The sequence below is a fragment of the Symsagittifera roscoffensis genome, chromosome 7 (genome assembly GCF_963678635.1).
Source record: "Symsagittifera roscoffensis chromosome 7, txSymRosc1.1, whole genome shotgun sequence".
NCBI classification, from domain to species: Eukaryota; Metazoa; Xenacoelomorpha; order Acoela; family Convolutidae; genus Symsagittifera; species Symsagittifera roscoffensis.
This window is the reverse complement of record NC_087068.1, coordinates 58,546,637-58,566,233: the sequence shown is the minus strand read 5'-3', so window position 1 is coordinate 58,566,233 and position 19,597 is coordinate 58,546,637. Positions and strand designations below refer to the sequence as shown.

The window sequence follows — 19,597 nt, the reverse complement described above, 5'->3', positions numbered from 1 at the left end:
CTAAATTAGTCACTAGTTTTTGGTATTGGAAGTTGCAGCAGACGGCTTTCACAAAGTCGAATCCTTGGCCGACCAAAGGACTATGTTAGGGTATCCGATTTCGGTTGTCTTATATTTAGTTTTTACCCTCGTTACTCTTGGATCTGTACCGCATTAATTTTTCTGATGAGATACAGAAAACAGTTTCTATCCGTATGTTAGGGTCCTCATTTTAGGACGCTTAAGGTTAAGACCATTTTATTTATCCACGAGGTAGATAACCAATATACATACAACTGCTGTTGTTCCCCTGCTCAACAACAAGTGCATTCTTTTGGCTATTTTTCAATGCTTTGGGTTTTCAATGCAGGAATGGAAGGGGACTCAATTTCAAAGGAGATCACTAATCTGCTGACTGACTTGAAGTTGACTGACAAGAGGAAGTCGATGGCGAGGGAGTTGTCGGGGGGCATGAAACGGAAGCTAAGTGTCGCTATGGCTTTCTGCGGAGGGTCTAAGGCTAGTATGAGTGTTTTATTGTTTTCATGCTAGCTCTGAATTTTAATGCCTTTTCTTCCCACAAAAAACTACGAGAGAAAAAAAACTACTACGTTTTGAATATCTACGTCGAACTGCGTTGTTAAAATTCAATAGAACGGATAGCTGGTTTGTGAGTAGACAGGGAGACGGGAGAACTCAGTCTGGATAATTTGATCAATAAAAATAACATCCCAGTACTAAACTTTTCTAGCACGAAGTGCTTGGCCTTTGTGTGAGTGAAACCAGTCGTTCGTCCCAGTCGAAACCTCTCCCGTCATTTCATTTCATTTGTGTAGGTGGTTATTCTGGACGAGCCCACCAGTGGCATGGACCCCTCAGCCAGACGGGTGACGTGGGATCTGATCCAGAAGTACAGGAAGGGGAGGACCATCATCCTCACCACGCACTACATGGACGAGGCAGACTTCTTAGGAGACAGAATTGCCATTATGGCTACTGGCAAACTTGTCTGTGCCGGCACATCCATGTTCCTCAAGAACAGATACGGTACGTATACATTAGATCCGTACACATAGCTTTATAATACAGGGCTGATTTAAATTAACCGGACAAAGCGCGTTAAACTTGAAATTTAAAACGCGTTTTTCTCAAATTGGGTTGAGTTTAGGTGAAAACTTATGAAGACAAAACTCGCTTAAAATTTTAGCAGAATCAATATGGTGTAATTTGTTTTGCGAAATTCGGGCCCAAAATTTTACCCCAAAAATGGGTCTTTTTTGGCTTTTCTTAGTTAATCAAAAATTACGCCAAAAATACCCAGTCGATCTCAGACATAATTATACCAAAGTGAGCCCCTTACGTAGCCTAACAAAGTTTAACGAGGGTATATTCTCCAAAACATTGTATAAGTTCATTTATTTTTGTTTGATAGACAAAAAAGGTCGTTTTTACTATATAAAACAGCAACTTTTTATTTAAAAACAATTTTTAAACAATTTGCATATTTTTTTTGGAGAATATACCCTCCTTAAAGTTTGTTAGGCTACGTAAGGGGCTCAATTTGGTATAATTATGTCTGAGATCGACTGGGTATTTTTGGCGTAATTTTTGATTAACTAAGAAAAGCCAAAAAAGACCCATTTTTGGGGTAAAATTTTGGGCCCGAATTTCGCAAAACAAATTACACCATAATAATTCTGCTAAAATTTTAGTCAAATTTTGTCTTCATAAGTTTTCACCTAAACTCAACCCAATTTGAGAAAAACGCGTTTTAAATTTCAAGTTACGCTCGTTTTGTCCGGTTAATTTAAATCAGCACTGTGCAGTGCTGATTTAAATTAACCGGACAAAACGCGTTAAACTTGAAATTTAAAACGCGTTTTTCTTAAATTGGGTTGAGTTTATGTGAAAACTTATGAAGACAAAATTTGCCTAAAATTTTAGCAGAATTATTATGGTGTAATTTGTTTTGCGAATTTCGGGTCTGAAATTTTACCCCAAACATGGGTCATTTTGGCTTTTCTTAGTTAATCAAAAATTACGCCAAAAAAACCTAGTCGATCACAGACATAATTATATCAAAGAGAGCCCCTTAAGTAGCCCAACAAACTTTAAGAAGGGTATTTGCTCCCATAAAAATTGCATATTGTTTAAAAATTGTTTTTAAATAAAAAGTTGGAATTTTATATATTAAAAATGACCTTTTTTGTCTATCAAACAAAAATAATTTAACTTATACAGTATTTTGGAGATTCTACCCTTCTTAAGTTTGTTGGGCTACTTAAGGGGCTCACTTTGATATAATTATGTCTGTGATCGACTGGGCATTTTTGGCGTAATTTTTGATTAACTAAGAAAAGCCAAAATGACCCATTTTTGGGGTAAAATTTCAGACCCGAAATTCGCAAAACAAATTACACCAGATTAATTCTGCTGAAATTCTTAGCAAGTTTTGTCTTCATAAGTTTTCACCTACAGTCAACCCAATTTGAGAAAAATGCGTGTTAAATTTCAAGTTTAACGCGTTGTGTCCGGTTAATTTAAATCAGCACTGTATAATAATCAAATTGTTTGCAAACCATATTTAGTTAAAGAGCTTTTTTTTATAAAACACCATTAAGCCAGCACGGGCCCTTTTCACTTTACATTTTTTCAAAAGAATTTTCCAAGGTGTTGTTACAATGTGCACGCCACTAGTTAGATTATGTGAAATTTGATAGTTCGTAATAATAGGAGTTAACGAATTAGTCGAACATTCCTTGCGCGCGGAGCTGTTTTCTCTAGCCAAGAGGATGTGCTTGGACTATAGTAATAGATATTCTATCTGTAACTAAGTAGTTCGAGTAGGGCTCGTAATATTGCTGAACAATTTTGTTATTAATTCCTATTTTTTTTATGAAAATGAAAAGATTTCGGACCAAGCGAAAAAAATTTTCGCAAAAAAAACATTTGAAGTGTTCGTTTGAATGAAAATTTTTTCTAATATCCCGAGCTTAAATTTATGATCAATCGTTGGTCTGTTTCAGATGCACAGCCTCAGGTACAATGCATCTCTGCTCTGATAACTTTTATTTAAAGAAGAATTAATTCTGCAAAACGTATTAAGACATCTGATAAATGATTGACAGCCAACGAACTTGGCAAAGACTCTTTTATAGGTTGTTGTGATTTCTTGTTTTTTGTGGCTTTTTCCAGGAAAACGCCTGAAAATTTCTCAGGCCAAATTTGATTTTACGCGGTTTGACCTACGATTTCTTTCAGTTCATTTCCTGTTCTTGAAAGGAAGGCAAACTCCACTATTGAACAGCATAAGTGTAAAGGTCACAAAAGCGTGATCTATTTCTAATTTCGAAATTGAATTTCAATTTCCAGATTCCTCAGGGGAATTAAAATTTAACAAATTGATCCAGTTTTCTCAAATTCGGTTAATTTTATCAAAGAAGTGTCAATGATTAATTGTTTTTGAAAATCAAACAGCTTCAATTATAAATATTTTGTACTTCGGAAATTGAAGCTTCTGTTTTGTTTCCTTGCGTTCATTGACTCTTTTCCAATTGTCTTTGATGTTATTTAACACTGAAATTGAGTTGTATTCATAGGTTTTTTTGTTCCGATCAAGAATGGAGTAAAAAAAAACATTATAAACTAGGTTAGATTTTTTCACGCTTTTTCTGTCAACCACAAAATATTTTTCAAGCATTTAGTGTGGTATTATGTTTAGTCTTTTTTTAGTCGTGATTAAGAGTAGTGGACGTAGTGAAGACTCTTATTTAGGTCTTGGTGATTTTTTTAGGAAAGTCATAATTTGTGTTCGTGCTTAATTTTTTTTGCGGTTTGACTCGTGATGTTTTTAAATTTTAGTGCATCGCCATTTTAAAAAGGAACACTCCACTATCGAACCGCAAAAGTGTAAAGGTCACCAAAAACGTAATGGATTTCTACTGTATGTATGGATTTTAAAAGATAAGTCGAAAATGCTTTAACCGTGTTAAGAATATCTGGTCGAGAATGTATTTTTGTCACACTAAAATTTACCTGATCCAACTCTTCTGTGATTCATACATTATTTTAGCTAATTTTTGCTCAGGTGATTTTGCTAGCGTGGTGAGAAGTTTTCGAAAAGCAGTGAAAAGTTTCTACAATGTGTTAATAGAAATAGTTGTCTTTGAACAATAATTATCGATCTATCGTTACCTTTTTCAAAAATTTCGATCATGAAAGAATTTTGAATCGCAAGTAACTTGACGGCCATGTTTTTTTGTAAAATTGTTTCGAAAATACTCAATATTATGTTTCTTGATGTTCTTGACTTCCTTGAAATTTTTCAATTTTTGCTATGTTTAAATTTTACTGCGGAAATTTGTAATTTTAGTTTGGTCTTCACATAAAAAAAGTTTGATCTATCCTTTCAATTTGCGCATTATCATAAGAAATCAGTATGGGAAGCCTCTTGTCTAATATATAATAGATAATGTGTAAGAGTAAATGTAGTAGTGACACTTTATAGGCTCAAATGTACGTTTTTGCGGCCTGACTAGAGTTGGGGAATGGGTCTTGAAGTACTTGAAAAATATGGAAAATGTCGCTTTTTAGTCGCAGTCATTTTAAAATTAAAATGCATATATATTTTGACATGTTTTCGTATCGCAAAAGGTTCAAAGCATCGCTGCGTCCTTGTAGGTTACTGTGTTCTGAACATTGTGTGTTGTCTGCACAATTAACCGGTTTGCTTGTTGTATTTAGGCGTGGGCTACCACATGGTGGCAGAGAAAGCCCCAGGCTGTGACCCCAGCAATGTGTACTCTTTTCTGGGCAAGTACGTGCCTGGGGTGGAAAAGGAGTCTGATGTAGGGGCTGAGCTGACCTTCCGATTGCCCCAAGAATCCTCTCCCAACTTCCCTAGTTAGTTCATGTCCGATTTTATGACCGAGTTTTACTGCCCGAGTTCGTGTCGAGTTTTATTATCCAAGTTTCTACTGCCCTTTTTTAGTTTTAATTCGAAAAAGAAGATTGCAGTCGCTCTTTTACAAGGACTAGCGTTTTGAAAAGCGCTTGAAGTTACTCGTTTGGTTATTATTCCTCGACAATTTTTTTTTGATAGAAAACGAGCACTTCATATTTATTCGTTTGGTAATTATTCTTGGACAAATTTTTTATATAGAAAACGAATGCAATGCAGTCATATACGTCACAAAATACGTCATAGTAATATACATCAAAGATCTAAAAACGAATTCACGAAACAATACATTGGTAAAAACGAAGTTGTTCGTGCAGTTAAATAGTCATCAAACTAACAAATATTTATAATCGCCATTTTCATGGTTTTAAAGGGGAAAGCAAATTAGTTATACAGAAGTGAAGTAATTCATGGTAATCAGGAAATTTAAAGGCAATATCCAAAAATTCTTTGCTTTGTTTTCTCAAGAAAAAGCTGCCAATCGTAAAATATCATCGCAGTTGAAGCGTTTTGACTTGAAGCTCGTCCGTTTTTTAAAGTGTCAATGAACCGAGTGAAAACACATACCACATACAAATTGACTTGAGCTTTTTTTCGTTGGTTTTTCAGTTTGGATTTTTTGATTCAACTTTTGATTTCTTTTTAAGATCAATTAGAATTGATTTAACGAGAGGAAGTCGAGTTTAGCTCTCGAATATCAAAAGATCAAACCTCATAAAAAATGTGTGACTTCTAGTTTCAACAACTGGTTAAAATTTACACGTTGATCAAGTTTTCTCAACCTGAAAAAATACATACGACGATGTGTACATATCTCATATACTGGTTAAGAGACCAAAAACGAAGACATCTGTAACTAATAGACGAATAGCACGTAGAGACTGAGTGATAACAATTTTGTTAATACAAAAACCCCAATTTTTCTGTTCCTCTAAATTCAATGATTTCTTTGCTTCTGCTGAGTTAATCGGATATTTTTTTTGTCCTGGAAATTAGGTTTTTCGAAAAACGGCTGGTGCTCTTCTTCAATTCTATTTCTCTACAATTTTTCAATATTCATGGATACTGTAGTTTTTCAGCTGTCATTTTTGGAAAAATGGCACATTTTAATGTGATGCAATTATGTGCAGCAACTCTTGTTGCTAAAATCGGCTTTTTTCTTTATTTTTGCTGGAGAATATCATCAACTTGATTTTAAAGTTCTGAAGTATAATTAGTTTTGCTGCGGAAGTCTGGCAATCATCGAACTCTTTGGTCTTGGGTTTCTAACTTCAGTGTTGGCCAAAAATGCTTGTCACACATACAGATGAACGAAACTGATTAATATAACCATTTGTGTTTAGCTCTGTTTGATGAGTTGGACAACCAGAAGGCCAAATTAGGAGTTGCCAGTTACGGAGTGTCGGTGACAACCTTGGAGGAAGTGTTCATGCGGTAAATACGTTTTGAACTTCTTAAACCTCGTTTTTTTTTTTTTTGGTTTACCAGAGTTTGGCTTTAACGAGCCTTAGGGCTCGTCCGTAATCCTTGTGAGGTAAATGCTGTAAATGTATATCCTTCACTCTGAGTAAATGAAACTTCAATCTGAAATCATTTTGGAAGATGAAAAGTGACATCTGATATTCGTGAAGAGTTTCGTGAAGAGACATCTCAAATTTGAAGACTAAAAATTAACATGAAAGCTCAATTGGTACCTTAAAGTTCAATCGTGTGGATTTGCACTGAGGCAGGAACTGCAATCGGCCAATTGTGTTATAGAGTGGGCCACCTGGATGAAGAGGCGGAAATGGGGAATACAGAAGGGACTGAGAATGAGAAGCCGCCCAGCTACTCGGCCTCCAATACTCACGAGGCATCGCCAAGGTAGATGCTGCAGTTTTAATTGACAAAGAAAAATCGGTTTTTACTTTCATGAGAAGAAGGGAGTTTGCGGTTATGTAGGTTTTTTGTTATCAGGACAAAATTTATGAGTTTGTTCACGCTCAAGTTTGTTTTAGGCAGTTCAATTTCTGATTATTGTTGCGGCTTCGAAGAAATGCTGAATATTTATGCTTGAAGTGATTTTTAAAGAGTCGATGAACGTAGTTCAGACTCTTATACAGGTCGGAATGATTTTATTTGATTTTTTTTGCAGGAAAAGTCATTACACTAGCAAGCAGCGTAGTGTATTAGTACGAAACTTCTTTTTTCTAACCTAACTCGCAAATAAGTATTCGTTTAAAAAGTTCACTTATTTGGTCACTTATAAATGCATAATCACAATCTGAAGCCTTGAAGAGCTGCTTTTTGTCGTGTTCTCGCCAGTGTTTGCGAAACAAAGCTTGGCCTCTGTATGTTTTTAAGCTCAAAAACACCTTTTCGCGACTTTTGATTTCAGTTCATTTCCTTTGTATCCTCGTGAAATTTACGATATCATCTGTTAATTTCATAATCGGCAAGTTGGTTTTTGCACAAGCATAGCTTGTGTTATAGTATGAACTCTATTTTTTTGCAACCTAAGTCGCAAATATTGTTGCGACAAAATGTGTTCATCTTGAAAGTGTTCATTTTGTATACCAGCTTTTAAGTACAGCCAATGCTAAGGATATTAACACAGACTAGTATATATTACAAATAGCACTTTACTTCAAGGTATCATGGATCTGTAGCGTAGAGGTAGGGAAGGAGAGCAGGAACAAAATAAGAGGGTTCTAACCTGGCCAGGGTCGGATGTTTTAATGAACTTTTTCGTATACTAGTTTAATTGCGTCCGCTCGCATGTGTATGCGAAGTGCAACTTCGCCTCTGTGTGTGATTTTTGTTTTTGCTATTCTGATTTTAGTTTATTACGCTTGCGATTATCAAGCTTTATCAAATGGAGCCAGTGTCGTTGGTAGTTTTTGAAAATTACCATACCTGATTGCAGGGCGGATCAAGGATTTTCTCGAGTGTGTGGGGGGGGGGGGTCGAACTCTTACAAATTTTTAGGTCGAGCTCTCACAAATCACTTTGAAGACTCTATGTTTCTGCGCCGCAGGCGAAATTCCGAAAAAAAAACCTCGCCCCTCAAATTTAGTATATATTGGCTGTGGACAATAGAAAAAAAAATTCAAGCTTGCCTAATTGTGGTGATTGTGTTTCTCTTTTGTATGGGACGCGATGATTTTTTTCCGTTTATTTTCAGGAAAAAATCTTTAAATTGTTCAGTCTCAAATTTACTTTGTCGCTGTTTGACTTTTGATTTCTTCGTAAGTTACTTTTCCTCCTTTGTTAAAAGGAAAGCAAACTCCACGATCGAACAGTAAAAGTGTAATGTTCACAAAAAAGCTGGCCGACTTCTAGTTTCGAAAGTGGCATTGAATTTTCAGATTTCCCAGCAGAATAAAAATTGTACCTGTTGATCCAGTTTTCTCAAATTGGCTTAATTTTATCAATAAATTGTTAATCATAAATAGCTCTAGAAGTTCAAAGAGCGTTAATGCTATCTGTTTTTTTTTGAAATTCGATTTTTTGGTTTACTTGCGTTCATTAACTCTTTTCCAAATGTCTGTTGGCTGTGTTTTATGATGACATTTCAAAGTTGAAGTTTTATTAAAAAACAAGTAGGTTTTGTTTGCGTGCGTTAATTGTGTGTTAATTGCGTCTGAGATAAAAACAGAAAAGGACTGTTCATAATTCAACTATAAAAATTGGGGTTCAATTAATCGCCAAAAGCGAGCAATATCGATTGAGCGGATGCAAAATACTTCCAGTTTTCTCAAATTGGTTTTGTTTATTGAAAAAAATAGATGCCCATAAAGCTATTTGATTTTCTGGAAAAATTTATGACTTTGAAAATTTGAAAAAAACTGGAAGTATAAAAACAGTCATAAAATTTTCCAGAAAGTCAAATAGCTTAATGGACATCTATTTTTTTTCATTGAAATTCGAAAGTTGAGATTTTTTCAATAAACAAGTAAGAATTACTGTTTCTGTTTACTTGCGTTCATTGACTCTTTTTCGAGTGTCTGTTGGCTATGTTTTTCTGTTTCGTTTCGTTCGTTGACCCTATTACAGTCGGCTATGTTAAAAATGTGTCAATCTAATTTTGTTTTTCAAATTCAAAGAGCTTCAAGGGCGTATATTTTTACTTGGAAAGAATGACCTGTTTGTAGGAAAATTTTCCATTTTCGAATTTCCTTGCATTCATATACTCTTGTCGTACTGTCTATTGGCTGTGTTTAGAGAATTCTGCATTTTTGAAGGTTTGGCCAGAAAAATTAAGTTTTTTTTGTGCGCGCTTCCGCATCTAAATTGTTCAGATTGGCGCCAAATGCGCCTCCTGAATAGTTTTAGTTGTGGGCAGTATAATTGGCGGTCTTAAAACTCTACAATTAGTTGAAAGGGCACCGCGGCGCCAGTGTTCAAACAATTGGACGAGGGAGGCGCAGTGGAAGACCTGTTTTTTGTTCAAACCTTTCCGCCTATGTTTCTCTAATGAGTTAAGCTTTTGTTTGCAAATTTCTGTCGGCTGTTTCTTATAAAATTGCTTGAAAGTTAGTTTTTAATGAAGAAACTGGTTTTGTTTTCGTATTCTCCCAGACCAATGTAATTGCCTCGGGTACTACTCATTTTGTAAATTGAAAACAAACAGAAAGGATTTTTTCTCAATTGTCCCACATGAGCAAGCATCTATTTTGGTGAGTTTTGAACCAATCCCAATCATTATGCCACTAAAAGCTTTCCAAATGTCTAAATTCTTTAAGCATCCTTGAAATTTCAAACTAGTTTTCAGTTTCAATAGTCACTGAGGAGACTTAATTTGTTATTTCAGAGCTTTTCTAATTTATGTTCAAATGGGTTTAGACACAACGCGGCATTTGCGCACGATTCAACGGACAATATTGTTGCCAAGGGAAACGAGGAGGAGCATCTGCCTGCGGGCACTACCAATGGAGGTACGAACGGGTCTAATTCGACGGCGGTTCAATTCAACGGACAGGAAGTTATAGTGATGACTTCATTTAAAGAAGAACAGCGTAAGTTCATCTTTTCAATCTATTTTCATACCTTCCGTTTTACTGTTGACGCGCTCCTTTAACATAGAAGGAATGCCTTTTAACAAGACGATGTTTAAGACGACGTACGTTGTTTAAATACAAATGCTCTCAATTCATATTGCAAATGCACTCAAATCAAACCACGTTACCTTCCTCAAAAAATGAAATCTAATAATAACGCTGCTTCCTTTTTATTGGTGTGATTTGTACCGAGCATTTTGACTGCATGGAATGCGAGATAACAATTAAGCAGATATCAAAGCAATGCATATTTAGAAGCTAATTTTTCATGTTTTGAAAGAGCTATTCGAAGTTTCCCATTTCTCTGAACTCGAAAATTCCAACGTTTCGTTTTAGGAAAAGATAGAAGTTGATAAATAGGGTATAATTCTCATCAGACAAGAAGCTTAAATTTCGAGAAGTAAAAAATAAAGCACCAGTTTTCTTTGCCAAAAATCTAATTGGACAAAATTCTTTGATAAATTGATCAATCAATTCATTTTGAGGGTGTAAAAAAATCTGCAGCCGTTAGATGTGTGAAAAATGAGATTCCATTGTTACTCGCAAACATAGTCTTCTAAGTAATTTGAGAAAAGCCCGAAATGCGTAATTTCCTCATCATAATCGTGAAAACCCCATTTTACGCGCACCAGCAAAGCTTGTGTTTTTTACGAGACATCTTTTCCCTTCAATTTGCACATTTCTGTGCTCAGTTTTTGTGTCTGTACAGTTTCTTATCGGTGGTTTTAGACATGAGCAATGTGAACCCATCTTTATTGAAAACTAATCTGAGTTTATTATTTACATAAACAACGCTTTTCATGAGATCAGTTATTTTTTCATGATTTTTTTCTAGTCTAGATAGGTTTCTGTTTTCCGAATATCTGATTTACACTAGCCAACTTGAAAGCGCAGTGTATCATTACGAACCCTTTTTTCCAACCTAACTCGCAAATAAAAGTGTTATTAAAAGAGTTAACTTGTTTGGTGGCACTTTTGCTATAATCACGATCTGTAGCATTGGAAATTTCACAGCATCTGTTCTCTGTTTATTTGCAGCTAGTGTTTCCTGTTTTTTATGCGTCCGTGGCTGAGTTGTTAGTGCGTGAGACTTTTGATCTCTAGTTCGCAGATCGAATCCGAGGCTCAACGGAGTTTTCACTCATGCGAGGCTTGTTTATACTTTAAAAATCTAAGTAAATGTTGTCAAAAAATCGACCTTAAAAAAGGCATTTTAGTGAGTAAAAACGTGAAATTGTGCTTAATTTTGTCCATCAGTGTAATTAAGTTTGTGAACGTAATAAAAACTTTAATAGGTCGCTATGATTCTTGAATTTTGTTTACGCTCAAGTTTGATTTTTCGCAGTTTGATTTTTTAAAAGTTACCACGCCCTAAGGAAGGGTATTGCAACAGGGTTGTAGACTTTTTGTATTAATTTACCATTTTCAAGTTCATTTCAATGTACCACCTACATCTTACATGTACTGCTTATTTGGGATCGTAATTGATTTTAAAGTGGTCCATGCAAGTTGTTTTTTTTTAAATGTTTTTCTATTACTTTGGGTAAACGTTTCAATTTGAATTAGACTCAAATTGACAGATTTTGGTCATAAGCTCAAAGTCAACTTCTCCGATGTTATAAAAACCAATAAATGCAAAATGTGAAAAAAAGTTTTGGTTATTTTTACACGGAGGTAGATGTGTTCAAATTTTTCTTTCGCTGATGTTCGAGTAGCCTGCTGTGTTCGGCGAAAATTTTTGGTGAAAATAATTACGCTTGCAACTAGCAAGCGATGACTCTTATCTAATTGTCTGTTGGTTGTGTTTTTTCTCTTTTTTTGACTTTATGGAGCTATTTTTTTTTGTCATTTGTGTTTGCGAAGTGCAGCTTCGAATCTGTTTAAAAGGGAGGCAAACTCTGCTAAGGTCGTGAAACACGTGATTGAGTTTTAGTTTAGAAAAGGGGATTTTAATTTTTTGATTTACCAGTGGAATATAAATTGTACCTATTGATCCAGTTTTTTTCATAATGTTCCTCAAGATTTCATAATTTCTCTTGAATCATGTTTTCTTGAAATTAAGCATAATTTTTCTTGAAATTTAAAGATCCTTAAGGCCACATACATTGTTTTGAAATTCGGCAATTTGAAAGCACAAATAAATTGTTTCCGTTTTCCAACTGTTTCTTGTTTATGTTTATATGCTTCACATTGCGTGAGGGAAGACAGTTTTTTCAAAGTTCAATCATTTTTAGTCCAAAACTACTAGATACCCTAGAAACTTCAGACTACTAAAGAGCAGTCGGAACATTCAGGACTCTGCACTGATACTAAATACCTTCTAAACGGCTACCTTTTTATTTTCGTATTTACTTGACTTTCTTCGCTTTTTTTCTTGTTCGTTTAAATGAAAGTTGCGTCAAAAAAAGTTACTGAAGTAGAATTTCCGTACCAGAATTGTCCAATATGAGATATGCAGGCCTTCAAAGCGTAATGTTATTGGCTCAAATCTCAGACTTATAATTGACTCCACATACTCATACCTGCAATTGACCTTTCGGCATTTGGGAATGTTCTCTTGTCCTTAAATCACTCGCTTTTATCTTTCTGGTTCTCAAATAGGTAAAGAATATTAATTTATTCTATGCGAGGGAAAGGGAAAAGAGCCAGTTATGTTGTAAACCCTGCCTTCCTTTTTTAAGTGAGAATGTATTGTGTTTTAGAGTTCACGCCAGTGACTCGTAACACTGGCTTGGCTCTGTTCTGTCAGCAGATGCAGGCTCTGCTCTACAAGCGACTCATCAACACTTGGAGGTCGAGGGCATTGTCCATTGCACAGATACTGGTCCCAGTACTGTTCACTCTTCTAGCACTCCTGTTCACGGTTAGTAATAATGAATCGCTAATTGAAACAATGATAGTCGGTTACTGTGCAAGTAGCACAGAATGTTCCGACCATAATCTTAAAAAATACGCGAAAAGTTTTTTTTTTCAAATTAGTGTCGTTTTTTTTCTGCGTGTTGTCATAAAAGGATTCAAACGAAAAACTAGAAAAAGGCATATTTGACAGTTATAGTAAAACAGGCAAATTGAGAAAACAGTTTTTTGTAGAAAAATACTAGAAAAACAGAAAAATGGTTAAAATTAAAAAAAAATTCAAAGAATTTGTTTTCAAATTTTTTGAAAATTGTTTTTGAAATTTTTGATCATTTTCATAACTAGTACGGGGCTAAAAAAATCCAAAAACTCCAAAAACTAATTTTACTTGAAAAACAAGGATAGCCGGTTACTGTGCAAGTAGGACAGAATGTTCCGACCATAGTCTTAAAAAAACTGCAAGAATGTAACACTATAATTTAGGCATATTTGACATTCATCTAATATAGGCAATTTAGAAACAAACATTTTTTAAAAAAAGTTGACTGGAAAAGCAAAAAAAAATTTAAAAATCAGAACACAAATTGACAGTGTTCATTTCATTGGTATCTCTGTTTACTATTAATACGACGGATTTTAAAGGTATGCAACGAAGCCTATCATCTATCCTTTTAGCTATTATCTGCCCTTTTTAAAAAACATTTAAGACGATGTATCCACGATGGAAAAGACGAGCGTAAGAACAGCTGTTGTGTCCCTAATTCAAAAATTATAATTTTTCTAATTTCCCGGCTGGGTAATGATGTCACACCCTGGAGCAACGGATCATGGTGGGCTAATCTATCATCTTATTTAAGCATTGACCGAGTAATGTTTTGGCGTACTGCGCAGGACCACAATTTTTAAATGAAGATTCCGTGGTCTGATTCAAAATTAGTCTCATAGTTAGGCAGAACAGAAAACAAAAGGCGTTTTTAGAATAGATGATGCTCGTTCGCTGTGAATTTTTAAGAGCCGATGAACATAGTGCAGACTTTTATAAAGGTCGCGATGATAATTTTTTTTTTCAGGAAAAGTCTTGAAATTTGTTCAGGCTCAAATTTACTTTTTCGCGGTTCGACTTTTGATTTCTTTTTTTTTGAAGTTCAGTTTATTTCCTTTATTAAAGGGAAGTCAAACTCCACTATCGAACAGCAAAAGTGTAAAGGTCACGAACAATTTAATCGAATTCTACAGCTGATTTAAATTATCCGGATAAAGCTTAAAATTTAAAACGCGTTTTTTCTTGAAATCAAATTGGCTAATTATAGGTGAAAAATGACACAGCCTGCTTAGAATTTTAGCAAAATCAATATGGTGCAATTTGTTTTGCGAAATTCCGGCCCAAATTTTTATCGCAAAAAAAGTAGAACATTTTTGGCTTCTTTGTAATCAAAAATAACGCTAAAACTACTGAGTCAGTTACTGCCAAAATTATAGCCAACTGAGTCTCTTACCTAGCCAAACAAAGTTTGAGAAGAATGTAATCTCCAATACATATTTAAAAAATTATTCTTTTTTTTTGGAAAAAATTGTCATTTTAATGCAATTTTTAAAGTTTTGAGAACTTTTTCTGGAGAATATACCCTTCTTTTTTGCGCTGCGTAACAGTCTCACTTTGATATATTTTGGTCAGTATTTGACCAATAGTTTTGGGGTATTTTTTGATAAACTAAAAGAAGTCAAAAATGATCCGTTTTGGATTAAAGTTTTGGGCCCAAATTTCGCAAAACAAATTGCATCATAATAATTGCTGATGTTTTTATCCTCATAAATATTAACGAGTCTTTGGTTTGTTTCAGAGAATAATTTCTGACCAAGAAGATATCAAGCCCTACACGTTTGACCTGGCCGTGTTCGATGACAACATTATCACTCTGTACGATCCTAACAATGATTTCCCTGCCTTGAAACAGAAGTACATAGACTCACTAGGTGAGGGATGACATTTCACTTCAAGAAAGTAATCTTTTCTTAACTGAACAGGCTAAATTTCGTTATTCAAACATTTTTTGTCCAGTTTGGAACATTGTTCATAAGATAAAATACCATAAAAAAGACTGCTCCTATTTTTCCAGCATGTTATAAATGCTAGTGCAACAATTTGTTGGAGGTTCTGTTTTGGCCACTTGTTTTCTGATGAAGCTACATTTTGGTTTTGAGAAAAAACTTAGCCATAGTTGGTCTTTTTAATTTCTATATTTTCAGGTGGAATGAAAAATAACTTCTTGATCCAGTTTTGTAAAATTTGTTTTTTGTACCAAATAAGTGACAATCATGTTATGATATATTTTTCATTTGAATATTTTTTCTTATGGGAATTAAAGTTTTTTTCTGCTTACGAGAGTTAATGAATACTTCGTTGGGTATGTGCGAATTGTATTTACGTAGTGATTTAAACTCTTGCTAACTTTTCTTTTTAGGAGCGTGGAATACGTTTGCGAGAGATGCCCCGGACGCGGCAGAAAATATTACGACATATTTCGGAGAGAGTGGAAGGGATCAAGTGGACGAATTCAACCAGAAATATATCGTGGGTAAGTTTGAGATGACGCCAATAGATTCTTTGAATACAGAAGCCGTATTTAATGGCTGACGGCATTGATAACGAATAAATTTGAAGTGCTGGTTTTTAGCCTTCAGTAAATGCTTCAATTATTAAATTTTTCGACAAATCTTATTTTACTTTTTGTGGCGTTGTTTGTTTGAAGCATTGCTGGTTAATTTTTGAGATTGATGATGTTATACGAAAACGACAAGAATAATATTCATTGCTCGTTGAGATTATTTCTTAAAATGTTATGCAGAAATTTCAGGGCATAAATTTTTTCGTAGTAAAAAGCCAAACATTTTGACGGTGAAAATTGGAATAACTTATGAAGGAATAGCTAAAACTGAAACTAGAAGCCAAATTGTTTGAATTTTAATTATGATGGCATATAAACCAGCCGCTGTATATAGCTGCTACCATTGGAACCAGCCAAAAATGCTGAAGAATTACGTAATAAACATGTAACAGTTACCAATGTTACGCGCAGCTCGAGTAAAATAACGTATTTTTCAGATGGTTATACTCAAGGTTGCTCGTTAATGGTTCGTTTATACTTCGGCTAGTGTATCCAAATTCATGACTAATGACGAAATTTTCAAATCATGATGGTATGCGCAAGTGAAAAAAAATGGTTTTTTAAATACAGGAGCCTCTTTCGAAGACATTTCTGGCGTGGGCGTGTTCACAGCATGGTTCAACGGTCAACCATTCCATTCGGCGCCTCTGTCGTTGCAGATGCTGATGAATGCTGTGATCAGAGACAGGGCCACTGGCACTGTGCCCAAGATAACTGCGGTGAATGCCCCCCTGCCCAAGACGGAGGAGGAGTTGGAAGAGGCGGCCGATGAGCCGTGAGTTGCATTTTCGTTATAAGCTCCTTAATTGTTCAACTTATTGTAAATAATCGGTCCATAGTTTATTAGAGTCAATCAGTATAGAAGGCGAAATGATACTTATTTTCACCATTATAGCAATGCTAACTTAACGGGGAAATAACTCATACCAAAAGGGGCCAAATGCCAGAAAACAATGCTCGTCAATTGGATTTCAGTATTTGAAAATCTTTAAAAAATAAGCTGGTTTTAGGTCGTTAGCTATTTATTGGTCGTCGACTGGTTGAAAAATTTCGCTCATTTGGTCCTTATGTCGATAGAATAGCCCCTTTTGTAATATATTTAGTCAATCAGTGATAGTAGAAGTGTGCCTGCGGCTATTCGTTACACTTATGATTAGCAAGGGTATTGCAACCAGTTCCTAGCCTTTTTTCCCATATACTTAATTAGTGGTCATCTCCAAGTCTGATCATTCGTGAATCAACAGACATATATTGAGCTTGCCTGAATTTCAAATACCCGTTCTATTTACACAAGCAAAGCTTGTGTTATAGTATTGAACTCTCTTTTTTTCCTACCTAAGTCGCAAATATTAGTGTTCATTTTGAAAGTGTTCATTTTGATCAAAAACAAGCTATTAAGTACAGACAATGCTAAGGATATTAACACAGACTATATTACAAATAGCACTTTAGCTTCAAAGTATCATGGATCTGTTGCGTAGAGGTAGGGAAGGAGACCCGCAACAAAATAAGAGGGTTCGAACCTGGGCTGGGTCGGGTGTTTTTAATGAACTTTTTCGTATACTAGTTAAAGTGTGTCCGCTCTATAAATTGAGGCAAGGTTGTTGGTAATTTTTTTTCAAATTGATTGATACTGCTAATGCGTCATAATTGGCGTGCGTTACTTAAGAAATTTTATAGACTCAAAGTTTTTTTCATTCAGTTTTTCCCACTAGCTTTATCGGTCATATTTTTGGTTGTGTATGCGAGGTGCAACTTCGCCTCTTTGTCTAAATTTGCTTTTTATGTTTAGGCAAATTACTATCTCTGATTTTTTGCTTCTTATTGATTCGGTGAAATTTATTTAGTGGGTATCTGCTAAGATAGTTTTGATTTTTTTTTACACTGAGTGAGATGTCGTGACGTGTTTTTTTTTCATTGATTTATTACATATTGAGATCGACGTACAAATATTTGATTGATCTAGTTTTTTTTCGATTTTCGCCGACTTAGCGGCTTCGTCATATCTTCTGTCAGATAATTTGCCATGCTACGTTTGTGCTCCGCTTCGCTTCTGTATTTATGATTTTTTTTACCAGCGAGCGTAGAAAAATAGAGTTTGTTTGATGTTGTTTGCGACCTAACTCGAATAAATAAGTGCACTGCAAAAGAGCTCAATTTGACTATCTGTTTTTCTCAGGTGTTTTATCTGCTTTATTGGTAGCTTTTATTCTGATGATAATATTCCTGATAATCAAGACGTTAGATTCGAATTCTTTAGTTCATAGTTTCGAGTCATGTAAGTGGTTTTTAGAAGCGTTTTTTTTTTTCGTTTCACAATCGCGCAAATTGAAAACTGTTTTGGTTGCTTATGTTTGCGAAGTGCAGCTTTTTCCTAAATTGGGTTAATTTTATCAAAAATTCAAAGAGGTTTAAGGCCATCTATTTTTATTTTTGACATTTTAAAGTAGAACTTTTATTAAAAAAAACTGTTTTTTTTAGGTTTCCTTGTTCATTGACTCTTTTCCAACTGTCTGTTAACTATATTTGAAATTGTTGGCGCATTGTTTGGTACCCATCTGAATAGTAGCTAGTTAGCTCCAATGCATAGGCAATTCATTGCAGTTTTAAGTGTCCACCAGGGAAATGACGATCATACGAGCTGTTGAGCTATTTTATGGAGAACAGCTTTTCTGCCCATTTCTTTCCAAATCTGCATCATTTGTGGCAGTGTGCATATACGTCAATTGTAATGTTTTTACAAATTAGTTTTCATCGGAAAATAGTTTCATTAAATAGCTGAAGTTAAAATAAAATTGATTTCGGAGTATATCTATCAGCTATTCATTATATTTTTTGAGCTGTTGCGCATAGTCTTCAATCTTAATATGTCTCTCCCTTATTAATGTCAAACGTCTTGTGTAATTTTACTTACCTAACAGAGTGAATTTAATTGTTTCGGCAATACCTGTATAGATAAACACAATTCATTCCTGAACAGTATTCAGAACAGACTACGACTAATTCAATAGTTCTCTCCTATTAGTCTGGTGTTGCGTGCATTAGGCCATCTGAATTAATTGAGTAAAAAGAGTTGGTATTAAGTTTCATAAATAAAACAGTATCTACTGTGTATTAAAATAGGACCAAGACTGTCTATTTTTAATTCAAAGCTCTGTTTGCTTTGAATCATTCACGCTATATGAATGATGTTTTTTGCTTAGAGTGCAAAAATTGGCTAAAGGCGGATGATTGCGCACATTAATATGACATTCTTTCATATGGTAATCCTGTTCAACTAATTAGTCTGATTTGTGTTGACATGGCAGGACTGCAGATGCGTTTCTGCTGTCTTTCTACATGGCTGGCATGGGACTGGGCTTCCTCATGGGCAGTTTCGTCGTGTTCCTCGTCAGGGAGAAGGCCGCCAGATCCAAACACATACAGGTCACACATTATTCAGCTACAAAACTTTTAATTTTCAGCACAATCGATTAGTTATAACTTTGGCTCTTTTTCCTTTTCCCCACCTCACATAAGCATCAATTTTCTGGCGTAGCGAGTGGGTTTGCGAGGTTAGATGTGAAGATCAAATATGTTTGTCATAGCCTAATTAGTCCGCATGCCAAATTTTGTAACAATCGGACTATGTGAACAGAATTTACTAAGAGAAAGTCGCTGGTGTTCTGAAAAGTCAATCAATGAATTGAACATACTTATTGTTTGTCTTGTTTTTTTTTTGTCTTCATACTTATTGTTTTTGTCTAAAAAGTAGTTGATGCTCAAATTTATTTTTTTGCGTTCTGATTTCTGACTTTGTTCAAGCTCAATTCAAAGTCAACTGTTAAAATGAAGACAAATTGTGCTCTCCAGAAACCAAAGAACAAATGGGGCAAAAATTGGAGATTATGAAGTGGAGTGGAGTTTTTGTGGAATAAAATGCTCTTATTTTTTGTGATTTTGCGCTTGCGATTTTGGCAAGCAATTTGTCTTTCGAAATAACCAAATTATTTGATGGCTTTTTATAATTAGTGACGGAATCGAGAAGTACTAGACTTTGTCCCGTTTTACCCTCTCGAATTCAGTTATTAGTTCGAAACTCCATCTGCATTTTGCCT

General features: G+C 34.9%; 1 protein-coding gene across 1 annotated transcript in view; it reads left to right on the top strand.

Annotated features, from left to right (window-relative positions):
• LOC134850878 (phospholipid-transporting ATPase ABCA1-like) overlaps nt 1-19,597 on the top strand; it is a 100,825-nt gene that overhangs the window by 65,120 nt on the left and 16,108 nt on the right. The window contains exons 12-22 of the mRNA XM_063866638.1: nt 350-498; nt 816-1,026; nt 4,723-4,881; nt 6,283-6,373; nt 6,698-6,802; nt 9,764-9,936; nt 12,681-12,841; nt 14,676-14,808; nt 15,297-15,410; nt 16,071-16,275; nt 18,809-18,926. Coding sequence (XP_063722708.1) covers nt 350-498; nt 816-1,026; nt 4,723-4,881; nt 6,283-6,373; nt 6,698-6,802; nt 9,764-9,936; nt 12,681-12,841; nt 14,676-14,808; nt 15,297-15,410; nt 16,071-16,275; nt 18,809-18,926 — 1,619 coding nt within the window. The remainder of the gene's footprint in view (nt 1-349; nt 499-815; nt 1,027-4,722; nt 4,882-6,282; nt 6,374-6,697; nt 6,803-9,763; nt 9,937-12,680; nt 12,842-14,675; nt 14,809-15,296; nt 15,411-16,070; nt 16,276-18,808; nt 18,927-19,597) is intronic.